Genomic DNA, 13875 nt, shown 5'->3' with positions numbered 1-13875 from the left:
TCTGTGAGCCACCAGGGAACTCCTCGTGTGTTTTAAAAAAAATGTGTGTGTGTGTGTGTGTGTGTGTGTGTGTGTTGCGAAAAACAAAATGCCTGAAGCACTACTCACCAAACAATTAATATTAGTTTCTTCGAGGACTGTGATTTGGGGAACTGAAAGAGTAGAGGTGAACTTGTCCTTTTTCCAGTACTTTCTATGCTGTTTGCATTTTTCACAATGAAAACCTGTTACTTTTATTTTTAAAAAGAGTAGACTGATAAGATGCATCTCACCAAGGTAAACAAAGTAGGGAGCAACAATGCTGCCTATTCTGGAGGCCATAGATGTGAGCCCCACAGCCATGTTCCTGACCAGGGTGGGGTAGAGCTCTGCAGTGAAGACATACAGCATGGAGAAGGCAGAGGTGATCCCGAATTTTCCTATCATGGCCAGACCAATGGACAAGAAGTTGTAATCTGGAAAAGAGACCTAGTGTCAACAGAGGTGCCTTTAGAAGTGATACTTTCATAATGGTTGCTTATATTGTCTTTTTTGCTTTTATGGGAATGTTTTATAATATAAAGATGTTCCCCAAATTACACTTGCTCTTCAAAGTCTTCCTCATTGCACACAGATAAAGATGGAGAGTGAAGGGTTGATTTGAGCTTCGCTCTTCTGTCATTCTAAATCATCTGTGCATTCAGCGATTTTGTCCACTTTTATTTATTACAACAGTTTCATAGCAAGTTGTTAACATGTTAATATAGGTAAGTTTAGTCTTTGAATTGAAGAAACAAACCTTTTTATCCTTTTTATTATTTTAAGAAATATATATTTTTTATTTTTATTTTTATTTTATTTATTTATTTATTTTTTTGTCTTTTTTTTTTTTTTGCTATTTCTTTGGGCCGCTCCCGTGGCATATGGAGGTTCCCAGGCTAGGGGTCTAATTGGAGCTGTTGCCACTGGCCTATGCCAGAGCCACAGCAACGCGGGATCCGAGCCGCGTCTGCAACCTACACCACAGCTCACGGCAACACCGGATCGTTAACCCACTGAGCAAGGGCAGGGACCGAACCCGCAACCTCATGGTTCCTAGTCGGATTCGTTAACCACTGCGCCACGACGGGAACTCCCAAGAAATATATTTTTATGCATAATACTGTATATCAGAAATAATGTTGACTTAACCTTTTAACAATATGAGAAAGACATAAGAGGAAAGGGGAAGCATATATCTTTTCATGTGTTCTCTAACTACTTAAAAGATGACAGATCATAAAAATCACTGAACTTATAACGGAACTGTCATGTACTACCAACTTTTAACACTTGAATGTACACATCAGAAAGAAGGTCTGAATGTACCAGGAAATTAGCAGTCGGGATTATGACTCAAAGAAAGAGGTTTGAGGGTTTAGGTGAATGTTTCTATGAAGGGGATGACTAGGAGAATTACTCTTCTTTGTCAGGTGGTGATTTCTGAATCTCCATGGCTACCTCTCCATGTTTGAAGGGAGTAATTTTGAACATAGGAAATCGCAGACTTAGCTATTACTTGTATAACTGACTTGTGAACGGTTTATGATGTAAAAGCTACATGAACAGGGAGGAGTGACTAACAATTAGCCCAGTCAAGTGTGGATCTTTTCCGGTAAGCTATTAATATTGGATAACTTCTTACCTGCAGGTACCAATTGAATTAAGAGAAGCACACCTCCTCCCAAGAGTAGTACTCCAGCTATGACATAACGCCTGGGCAGGGTTCGAAGTAGCAGCCAGGCTGTAACATAAGCCGGAACTTCAACCAAGGCAGAGAAGAAACAGTTCAGGTAGGCATCACCATGTAAATTAGGAGTGTTGAGAGACAGAGCAAAGTAACCCACTGAGGTTAGCATCCTGAAAGACAAAAGAAAGAAGACAAAAAGGACAAAAGGATAGCTTGAGTCACATTACAGTTTCATGATGGTCAAGAAATTTTATAGCTTTTGCTGTCTTACAAGTAGCCACTAGCCACATTACATACTATTTAAAAGTAAATAAATTAAAATTAAATAAAATTTGAAATTTCAATCCTCACTTTAGCACAAGCCACACTTCACTTGTTAGGTTACATGTAGCTAGTGGCTACTATAATGGGCAATAAAGATGTAAAACATTCTCATTATTGAAGAAAATTCTACTAGGACAGCACTAGTCTAGAGATACCAATATTCAACAATACATATCCTAGTCTAATTAATTTCAGATGTCGCTAGAAGAGTTTGTACATTCTCATTCCCTTGAGCTATTATTTGAAGAAAGAATGTTAGGCACATTAGTGAAAATAAGCTCCATATTGCATTCTTATTAAAAAAAAAAAGAAGAAGGAGATACATAGATAATACTGTGGGATCCACTTATAGTAAATTTCAATTGATTTAATAAAACTCACTTGAGGGAAAAAAGTTCAAGTCCCATAATGCTTCAAGGTATCACAGAGCGCACACTATATATCCTGCCATTATAGTTAATTTCCATGGAAAAGTTTTCCTGTGGAAAAAAGCTGCCCCATGCAAACCCTTCTGTGCAGAAATCCATGTATTATCATCATGACTGAAATGCAGAGGACATCTGAAAAAATGTTTTCAGGAACACTGTTGGATCTTTTTATACATACTCTAGGTTGGGTGGCACAAGGGCTATCCAAAACAAAACAAAAAGTGGTATATTATTGCTCTAGGGATCTTATTGATTTTCACATTTGATAATAGGAGTGGCTTAGATAAAACTAGTGACTAGTTTATTATTGGCTCAGTAGTGCCACTGTTCAATGATACCTGCTGATAGGTAAGAGCTAAAGACGTCTACTGTGAGGAAAACCATGTGCCCAGGACATACTTAATCCAGAGCCATAAACTCTGTCACTGACTTCTTCTAATTGCAATACAGGATGGCTCTAAAATTAGACTAGCTGCAGTGTGGACGTACTAGTTCTGTTATTGTTTTCTGTGCTGCTACCATAAGGTAGACATGTTCTTTTTGTCTTCTTCCTCATTTATTGGCAGGTACATTATTAAATATTGCCTATAAAGTCAGTTAATTATTCATCTGCCTTAAAAACCCTCAGTAGATTGCTATTAGCAAGTTATAAAAATCTTCTTAAAACTCCAGTCCAGGCAACGGGGATTCAGGTTATTCTAACCTCACTGATTAACTGCCACTGCAGCTTCAGAAAGCAGGAGCTGAATTAGTATCTTGGGTACAGGCACCAGAGACATCTTAATCCCAGTAACTTTAGGAGGGGCAGAACTCTTTCTCTGATGGTCACAGTTTAGAAGACTTAAATATTGTTCCCTGTGACATATTTTTCAGTATCTAGTTCCATGATTAAATTGAGACCTTTTCAAATAACGTAGAATTATAAAATTTTCATTTTGTCTCAGGAAGACCCAGGCCTTGACCTGATTGTCCCTTGAATTAAGAAAATCAGCTGTATATTTACATGCTGTACATTGCATTTCCAGATCTCTTATTACTTACCATAGCAGCAAAAACATAATGGTTATTATGGCAATATTCCGAGTCTTGAACAGGTCCAGAATGAAAACTTTCTGCTGTTTCAAGGGGTTTAGCTCCTGTTGCTAAAATAATGCAAACAACCATGAGATTAAGAGGTAGTAAAGAAGTATCTTTAGTTATGATGGTACTGTCATATATCTTTTTATGCCTGTGACTCTCACTTCACTTTGAACATGCTTAGAAGTCTGGAATTTGCAGGGAATAAGGGCATCTAAATATATGATGCTTATTCTAACATTTAAAAATGTTTGTGGCTGGAAGGTCCCCTGTGGCAGTGGGTTAAGGATCCAGCATTGCTGCAGCTATGATGCAGGTTGCAGCTGTGGCTTGGGTTCAGTTCCTGGCCTAGGAACTTCTACATGCCAAGGGTGTGGCCCCCAAAAATGTTTATGGCCCATTTTATTTTATTTTATTGTCTTTTTGTCTTTTTTGTTTGTTTGTTTTTTAGGGCTGCACCCACAGCATATGGAGGTTCCCTGGTTAGGGGTCTAATCGGAGCTGTAGCTGCCCGCCTATGCCACAGCCACAGCAATGCCAGATCTGAGCCACGTCTGCAACCTATAATGCCAGATCCTCAACCCACTGAGTGAGGCCAGGGATCGAACCTGCAACCTCATGGTTCCTAGTTGGATTCATTTCCACTGCGCCATGACAGGAACTCCCTGTGGCCCATTTTAAACAGAAGCCTTTAAAATATATGACATTGGGAGTTCCTGTCATGGCGCAGTTCCTGATTCTGCCCCTAGCCGGAGAACTCCCATATCCTGTGAGTGTGACCGTAAAAAGACAAAATAAATAAAATAAAATATATGACATTGGAGTTCCTGTTTTAGCTTTGCAGGTTAAGAATCCAACACAATACCTGTGAGGATGTGGGTTCCACCCCTGGCCTCGCTGAGTGGGTTAAGGATCCAGCATTGCTGCAAACTGGAGCATAGGTCACAGATGAGGCTCAGATCTGGGTGTGGCTCTGGCTGTGGTGTAGCCCTGCAGCTATAGCTCTGATTCAACCCCTAGCCCAGGAATTTCCACATGCCTCAGGTGCAGCCATAAGAATAAAAACAAAATAAAATAAAATAAATAACTTTGGCTTCACTGTCTCTTTATATGTAAAGCCTGAGTGCTGACATAGTTTGCCTTGACTCATGGTCACTATGGGTGACCTTAATCACACTGAGCCTTAGGGCCTGTTGAGTGGGTAGATCCTTATATCCCCAAACTGCCTTGTGGTCCATATGTGCTTTTTCTACTTTTCTTGTTGTGTCTCAATGTCAGGACACACCAGGGTTAACTAGGGAACCTAGGGCAAGTTACTGTTTATCCTCTCTGTAAAATGGGTGTAATAATTATGAATTGAAAAGATTGAATGAGATCATATATATAAATTTAGCATAGTACTTGAACCATAGTAAATGCCCCATACATTTTACATTTTAACTATTATCATAATTACTGCAGCATTGAGGAAAAGACGTGAGCTGTCAGTGGCCGGTGGCAATTTCTTATTGCTGTTGATGGGCTTCCTTTACTTTTTTAACTTTTTAATTTTTTTGTCTTTTTAGAGCCACACCCTTGGCATATAGAAGTTCCCAGGCTAGGGTCAAATCGGGGCTGTAGCTGCCGCCTATGCCTTAGCCACAGCAACGCAGGATCTGAGCCTTGTCTGCAACTACACCACAGCTTCTGGCAACACCAGATCTTTAACCCACTAAGCAAGGCCAGGGATCGAACCCTCGTCCACAAAGATCCTAGTCGGGTTCATTACTGCTGAACCATGACAGGAACACCCTTCCTTTATTTTTAATTTACTTGTTAACTTGCCGTACATTAGGAATTGGATAACTAAGTTTATTAGAATTGAAACAACCCAAGTGCCCATCAACAGAGGACTGGCTTAAGATGATGTGGTATATGTATATAATGGAATATTACTTAGTAATAAGAAAGAATGAGTTATTGCCATTTACAGAAAACATGGATGGACCTAGAGAATATTATACTTAATGCAGTAAATCAGACAAAGACAAATATGTCATATGACTTACATGTAGAATCAAAAATTAATACAAATAAATCTATATACAAAACAGAAACAGATTCACAGGCATAGAAAACAAACGGATGGTTACCAAAGGGGAAAGGAAGAGGGGGAGGGGAAAATTAGGAATATGGGATTAACATATAAACTACTATATAGAAAGTAGATAGGTGGAGTTCCTGTCGTGGTGCAGCGGAAACGAATCCGACTAGAAACCATGAGGTTGTGGGTTCCATCCCTAGCCTCACTCAGTGGATTAAGGATCCAGCCTTGCCATGAGCTGTGGTGTAGGTCGCAGATGCGGTTCAGATCTGGCGTTGCTGTGGCTGTGGCGTAGGCTGGCAGCTATAGCTCCGATTCGACCCCTAGCTTAGGAACCTCCATATGCTGTGGGTACGGCCCTGAAAAAGACAAAAAAAAAAAAAAAAAAAAAAAAAAGAAAGTAGATAGGCAATAAGGATTTACTGTGTAGCACAGGGAACTATATTCTATACTTGAAATAACCTCGAATGGAAAATAGTCAGAAAAATATACATAACTGAATCACTTTCCTGTATACCTGAAGCTAACACAATATTGTAAATCAGCTGTATTTCAATAAAAAAAAGACTTGGAAACTCAAATTTACAAGGCTCTGGGTGGAGAATCTCATTGTACAGAGGACAGTGACTCCATGGCCCTATGGTGTGTGTTCAGTTAGAGGCTAAGGAAGGATTTACTGCTTTGAAGGAAGTAAAAGTGTCAGACCTGCCCTCGTAGCAGTTGCTTCTCCAATATTAGCATCCTGAGAACAATCAGACACCTCCTCACGCAGCTCATAGCCATCTTTTTGCTTCTACACTACGTGGAGTGTGCAGTTCTGGAACATGCCCCTGGCTGTATAACCCTGTTATCACAACAAAGAAAGGCCCTGCAAAAACTACTGGGAACAGCAGCCCTCCTGAAAGGTTCTGGGAGTGATGCCAGGCACAGATGGGACCTGTGGGTTAGGCCTATGCTAACACTTGGTGCTTCCACAGAGCTCTTGTGAAAATGCAGCTGCCAAGTCCCACCTTGGGCCCACTTAATCGGAATCTCTCCTGGGGCCCAGAGGCCTGGGAATCTGTATTTTTTAAGTTCTTTGGGTGATAGTGATAATCAGTCAAGTTTGGAAACCTCAGGATAAGAGCATCCTTGTATCCATTGCTTGTCCCTGACTTGTATGGAGCAACCAAAATGCCTTTGGACCAGGCACTTCTGAAGCAGCACCTTCAGAAGGGAAGCTCAAGAAGCCCAAGTTCACATTCTAAGATGATACTAACTCTATATTTTTTCCTGTCCACGTTAATGCCACTGCACCTAACATGACATGAGAAAGCGCAGTTAAGAGCATGTACTTTGGCACCAGAGAGACCAAGTAAGACTTCTAGCTGTGTGATCCTGGGCAAAGAACTCATTTAAAAAGAACTGTGTCTCAGTTTTCTCTCCTAAAAAAAATGGGCCTGTAGTAGTACCTACTAGTTATGGCACGAGCATCAAATGAGCTGAACACTGTGCCTGGCATCTGGTAGCCTCTCCATTATCATTCTGAGCGGGCTGCATTTGTTGGCACAGGGCTCTGCAGGTCCTCCTATAGAGGACCCTACCTGGGAGGTGAGCAGGGGAGATGACTCGCCTCAGGAAAGCACTAGCTCCCTTTCCCTTCTTGGGCTTTTTCGGTTAAGGCTCCATGTGCCTCATGGCAGGAGGAAACCAGGTGCTGTCAGAAGCTTGCGTTTTGACACTGGACTTTATTCTTATTTGTCCTTAACTATGTACTTCTGTTCCTGGTTTACTAGACAGTAAGTTCCTCAAAACAGGAGTCAGACCACATATCCATTAAATATCAACAAACATCCAACACAACCCTGAGATGCAGAAGTGCGAGACACTCCCAGTGTTACTTTTGCATCCAGTTAACGTGACCAAGGCTGAGAAGAGAATTCTTAATCTGAAAAGCAAAGGATAGACATATTTGTCCTGGCTTCCTCTGAGAGTTTAGGCGCTCCAGCCACCTCCAGGGTATCTGCTTCTGTCAAAGGTCACAAAGGCCAGGGATGGAGGAAGCCCTCAAGGTAGAGCACTGGCACGCCTGCCACCCTGCGGAGTCCTTTCCAGGGCAGCCAGAAGTACAGATGTGAGCACGGGGCAAGCATATAGTTTTCTTGGGGTGTCCTAAGTAGTCCCCTACCCTTTTCTTACCCAGAAGTGCCCTGCGCCATCCTCTCCATCCTTCTAAATGTCCCCCCTGGCTTGGACCTGCCTCTTCAGCCCTGAGTCATTCTGCTGCTCTGTTTCTCTGCTGGCTCAGTGCCCACCTCTTGGTCATCATTTATCTTCCATCTAATCCTCTTGACACTGTTGGTTATATTCTGTGCTTCTTATGCATAGGAACTGTATCTAATTTTCCTTCTTTTCTTTAGGAGCTGGCATGAGGCATGGCCAAGGGCACTGTGAGTCCTCACTGACTGTCAGGAAGCATGTCTGCTTCCATTGAATATCAGTTTTTCCTTGTGGTCTCCTGGGGTGAATCCTCCAGCCATTGAATATCAGTTTTTCCTTGTGGTTTTCCTGGGGTGAATCCTCCAGCCTCTGATCTCAGGCCTTAAAGTTATACATGTGACTTAGCGAGACTGAGGACATGTACAGCTTCCTCAGCAGGCTTTGGTGAGATTCAGGATACGGTGTGGGAACCCATGGGTGGAATACCCCTTAAACACATTTTTCCCACTTAATCTGGACATTTGAAATTCACCAGTATGTAGCTGCATCAATGATATGGAGCAAGACCAATAAAAAGTTGGAGATAAACTTGCAAAAGTGAAGGAAACTAATATTTAATCAACACTTGCTGTGTGTTAAGCAGTTTACATATATTATTGCACTTAATTGGGCCATAGCCCTTTGAGGTGGGTTTTATCTCAGAACTTCATCATCATTGCGTCTCTAAGGCCTTGAACAGTGCCTGGTACATAGTAAGCACCCAAAACCTACTGAACCAAATTAAATTCTGGGAGTTCCCATCATGGTACAGGGGAAATGAATCTGACTAGGAACCATGAGGTTGTGGGTTCGATCCTTGGCCTTGCTCAGTGGATTAAGGATCCGGCGTTGCCATGAGCTGTGGTGTAAGTCGCAGATGCGGCTCAGATCTTGCGTTGCTGTGACTGTGGCGTAGGCCAGAGGCTACAGCTCTGATTAGACCCCTAGTCTGGAAACCTCCATATGCTGTGGGTAGGGCCCTAAAAAGACAAAAGACAAAAAAAATTTCTGATTCCAGGAGCTCCTGTCATGGCGCAGTGGTTAACAAATCCGACTAGGAACCATGAGGTTGCGGGTTTGATCCCTGCCCTTGCTCAGTGGGTTAACGATCCAGCGTTACCGTGAGCTGTGGTGTAGGTTGCAGACGCAGCTCAGATCCTGCGTTGCTGTGGCTCTGGCGTAGGCCGGTGGCTACAGCTCCGATTTGACCCCTAGCCTGGGAACCTCCATATGCCGCGGGAGCGGCCCAAGAAATAGCTAAAAAGACAAAAAAAAAAAAAAAAAAAATTTCTGATTCCATAATCAAGAACACATAGCTGATCTCAAGAGGAAACATTTGCAAATGCTTACCTCCACAGGATCAAAAATCACCACTGGGGCAGCTACATTGTTCATTTTTGCAGCTCTTTGGATGATCTCTTCAGCCTCTCTAAATCTTCTCTGAGATATCAGCCACCGGGGAGATTCAGGAATAAACCTAAAATTCATTTGGAATGGTTTATAATTTTTCACAGTAGCCGAGTTTGGTACTATCAACTCTAAGTTTCCCCACAATAATTTTTGTTTTGTACAATTCTAGTTTGTCTTTTTAAAGAACATCAGAGGGGAGGCCTCCTAAGATTTCCATTGATTGTAGGAATAAATAAAAACACCTTCAAGGGGCAAAGTTCTCATCAAATCATAAGATGGATCATCAGTTGTATTTGAAGCCAGAGCCAGGCTCTACGGGGTTAGCATTAACTGGGGGCATACTTAAGCCAGGGCAGCTGGAGAATGCCATTAAAACTTCATATCCCATGTGGCTCATGAAAGAAATAGAATCTAATATCTTTTTAGTATATCCATCCCTAGGAGAACCCCTGGTGCCCCATCTGGTGATGCTCGCAAGTTTACTGAGTCAAAAATGGCATCTGTGTTCCTTGAGCTTTTCTTGTAGTCAGAGGAGGAAGTGAACGCACCGACACCCTCTTGTGGGCTGTCCCCGTGGCTTTCAACAGAGTCCCAGTTCAGTGAGTACCCAAACCAATTTTGGGGAGATAGCCTATGTGGTCATATTTTTTAATGTCTAGAAACATATTTTTTATTATACAGTCTATCTACATTTTTAACTGATGCTTAAACACAGGTGATTTCTTTCTTGTTTATATTTTTTCTATTTCTATTTATCTTTAATCATACTTTAATTTTTCCATTCTTTCCTGATGTTTATTTTTCAGAATTGTTTAGCCATTCTTCTGCCAGCTCTTGCTTTCCTTACCTATTTGTCAGTACTTAGTTATCCTGGAAAATAAACTATATGTAGCAGACAGAGTCCTCCTATAATTAATAGGCCCCTCCAAAGCCTCACTAGGAATTATCTCAGAGCAAAACACAACATACAAAACGGCCAACCCCCGGCTTCCATCCCCAGCCTACTACAAGCATATGAGTTGAAAAGTGAACCCAGTTTTCATTCCTGAATATAGCCTTGGTGGTCCCTGTAGCAGCTGTGATGACGTTAGGCTACTGACCTTCCATAATTAGAGCTGTGCTGTACAATACAGCAGCCACTAACCACGTGTGGCTCCTGAGCCGGTGTGACTAGTGTGACTGAAGAAACTAATTTTAAATTTTATTTACTCTTATTTAACTTTAATTTAAATAGTTGCATGTGGCCAGTGGCGACTGCATTAGTAAAAAGTAAGAGGCCTTATCCCACAGTCACTATACATGGTATGGGCAGTTCTACTTGCGAGAGGTATCTTTTTCCAACCAGGTGGTTCTTAGAAATATCCTACCTTTCTTACTATGGGCTTTGAGGGCCATCACTGGCCTCAGATTTCTAATGTTTACTTAGCTAGGCATTGCAAAGCTTTCCCCAGGTTGCATCTATGGGCCCTGTCCCCACTCACACACACATACTTCATTCATGCCTGTGGCCTTACCGCCAAGCCTTATAAAAAGGAATGTGGGACATAAAACATCCCCAAACCACCTGGATAGGCTCCCATTCCCAGCTCACTGTACTTAGGACTGCTGTGCTCTTCCCTTTTGAATTGCCGTGGTTTTTTGGTGCATGAAGAATTAAGTCTAGCTGATCATTTCAAGTTGGTGGAGGTTGTACTCTATAGTCCCTCTGTGAATTTAATTCAAACTGAACAGGGGGAAGGTGTTGCTGGAGAGCCTGTATCACATGTTGAGTAGGCAGCAGAGATCACGATAGCCTGAAGCACTCCCCACATTATCCCAGCCCGCCTGGACAGATGGGCATCACTTCAGAAAGTCCCATTCTCGAGGACAAGATGTTCAAGAGAAGCTATTTTGTTTTTCTAGAAAAATGATGATGCTGTTTTTAAACTTTCAGGACGAGCCCTCAGCTTATTTGTCCTGGCCCCGGGCTCTCCTCTCTCTGGGGCAGTCCTGTCCCTGGTACAGTGTGCCCACAGCCAGGGGCACTCACCAACCCATGGACAACAGAGGAAGATCCCTCCTCAGGGCAAGAGTAAGGCAGCCCCCTTGTGGCATGGACCTTCTGTGCTAAAGACTCAAAGGGCTGACATATCTGAGTTGTTCCCTGCTCTGATATTTAGTTCTGAAGCTAAGATCCAAGCCCCACAAATTAAAATCAGTCAGGGCCCTTCTATTTTTGTTCTCTTTCTCTCTCTATGATAGAATCATACAGTAATAAGCTTGATTCTAACATATTTTCTTTTCTTTTAGGTTTTTATTTTTTCTGTTATAGTTGACTTACATTGTTCTGTCAATTTCTGCTGTACAGCAAGATTATAACATGGTTTAAAAGTATTGGTCTCTTATGCCAAAATGACAGCTAGAGCCAGAGAACATGGATTGTTAAAAATCATTCGCCTGGAGTTCCCGTCGTGGTGCAGTGGTTAACGAATCCGACTAGGAACCATGAGGTTGCGGGTTCAGTCCCTGCCCTTGCTCAGTGGGTTAAGGATCCAGCATTGCCGTGAGCTGTGGTGTAGGTTGCAGACGCAGCTCGGATCCCTGTGAGCAAATCCTCGGAGTTGCTGTGGCTCTGGTGTAGCTACAGCTCCAATTCGACCCCTAGCCTGGGAACCTCCATATGCTGTGGGAGAGGCCCAAGAAATGGCAAAAAGACAAAAAAAAAAAAAAAATCATTCATCTGAAGAGGCAGAAAATAACCTTTGAATACTTCTATCCTATGTCTTGAGAGACCATCTTTGATCACCAACATCTTTTGCAGTAAATTAAGTTGGCAAGGGGGTTGTGGAGAGAGGGACAGAGGCTGTGAGGATAATGAGGAGGAGGAGGATTCCTACTCCGGAAAAGTGCCCAGCTCTCAGACTGGGTTAGGAAATCAGAATAGTATCTGACGTCTAACACACTGGCTCTCAAATTCTAGGGAAGTAAGAAAAAAAAGTGCTTTCTCTCCCCTAGGCACACCCATGCTAAGAATTTGCACTGGTAAATCACAGTAGTCCTAGAGGTCATAAAAGGACAGTAGTTTGAAGTGGTCTAACCAGAGCCATCTGGTATAACAAGGCCAAGATCAAGAGGTACTACCTATCAGCCTCTGTGGCTGCATAACAGTTGCAGCAAGATGAAGGCTCTTCTAGGAAACTTCCGAAGTCAGTGTGTCCATAGGACAGGGCAACCATGAGGGCTGGTCTAACCCCTGAGTTCCAAAAACTGATCAAAGAAACTTCATTGTGTGTAAGCAGACAGAGATCAAGCAGTTCAGGAAAACCAGTCACTGCTGGGAGATTTGACTTGGATATCATGAAACCAAACAAAGACTAATTATTGAGAGAGAGAGACAGAGAGAGAGAGAGTGGCAGACCCACCAATGGGAAAAATCTCTTTTCCTCTTGCCTAAATATGAAAAAAAAAAAAAAAAAGAAATGGGGAATCTCCCAAAAATGGGTATGGTTGGAACTTTATTCCATTACTCTCAATCTGTTCTTTAACCTAAAATCTTCCACATAATCATATAGGTAAAACTGGAGCCAGTATTCTCAACATTTGGTTATTCCCACATTGACATGTCAAAATGGGGTTGAAAGGTTGTGGGAGGGAGTTCCCGTCGTGGCACAGCGGTTAACGAATCTGACTAGGAACCATGAGGTTGCGGGTTCGGTCCCTGCCCTTGCTCAGTGGGTTAACGATCCGGCGTTGCCGTGAGCTGTGGTGTAGGTTGCAGACACGGCTTGGATCCCTCGTTGCTGTGGCTGTGGCGTAGGCCAGTGGCTACAGCTCTGATTGAACCCCTAGCCTGGGAACCTCCATATGCCACGGGAGCGGCCCAAGAAATAGCAAAAAGACAAAAAACAAAACAAAACAAAAAGAAAAAGAAAGGTTGTGGGAGGAGAGAAGAGAACATTTTTCTAATGACTTATTAAACAAAAACAGTTCTCTCCTCCTTCAAGACAAAGCACATAAACAGGCATGCTAATCATCACATAATAGGAAAGTTACATTAGTTGAAGCCATAAGGAGAAAGATTTCCTAGAGAGAAAAGTGTCAGAAGAGCAGGACAGAGTTAAAAATATCAGAAGCCAACAGTACCAGCTCCACAAACATCAACAACAACAGGCAATAAAGGTAAGAGCGGGGAGAGCCTAACGGGGACTAGGTTTGCTGAGAACAGAACGGTGTGGGTGGAGAATGAAACCCCTGCACACAGGCCCACCCACATGGAGGCAAATGTCTCTAGGCTTTGAGGCCCCCATCACGCCAGTGAGGTCAGCAAGCTCACGCCAGGGTCAGCGCCAGGCTCCGGCTGCTGGCCCGTAGCAGGGGGGCTGTCTGGGACCAAGCCACACTCACCACCACAGCGGGACGCACAGCACCCCCGGCACCGTCAGCGCCAGCAGCAGCATCCGCCAGTCTCTGATGAAGTAAGCAAACAGTGGCAGCAGCATGTAGCCAACTGCAAAAAATGTGCACACTCCTAACGTAGAGAATATAATACGAACTGACTTGCCAAGAATCTCTGTTCCTGTTCAAAACAAGGGAGGAGTATTAGCATTTTAACTCACTTTCATATTTGC

General features: G+C 42.7%; 1 protein-coding gene across 4 annotated transcripts in view; it reads right to left on the bottom strand.

Moving 5' to 3' along the window:
* The window catches only part of SLC22A4 (solute carrier family 22 member 4), a 46561-nt gene that overhangs the window by 7335 nt on the left and 25351 nt on the right, over positions 1-13875 (bottom strand). For 3 of the 4 annotated variants that reach the window (XR_001307198.2, XM_021077199.1, XM_005661640.3), the window contains 5 exons: positions 13652-13823; positions 9209-9335; positions 3502-3602; positions 1664-1878; positions 273-455 (listed from right to left, as the gene is read on the bottom strand). Coding sequence is in view for 3 of the 4 variants with exons in the window: in XM_021077199.1 (XP_020932858.1) it covers positions 273-455; positions 1664-1878; positions 3502-3602; positions 9209-9335; positions 13652-13823 (798 nt within the window). In the remaining variant the exon portion in view is untranslated. The remainder of the gene's footprint in view (positions 1-272; positions 456-1663; positions 1879-3501; positions 3603-9208; positions 9336-13651; positions 13824-13875) is intronic. The other variant, NM_001145752.1, reaches the window with a different exon arrangement.

This window comes from Sus scrofa, chromosome 2, assembly GCF_000003025.6.
Source record: "Sus scrofa isolate TJ Tabasco breed Duroc chromosome 2, Sscrofa11.1, whole genome shotgun sequence".
Classification (NCBI taxonomy): domain Eukaryota; kingdom Metazoa; phylum Chordata; class Mammalia; order Artiodactyla; family Suidae; genus Sus; species Sus scrofa.
This window is presented reverse-complemented; position numbering and strand designations above follow the sequence as displayed.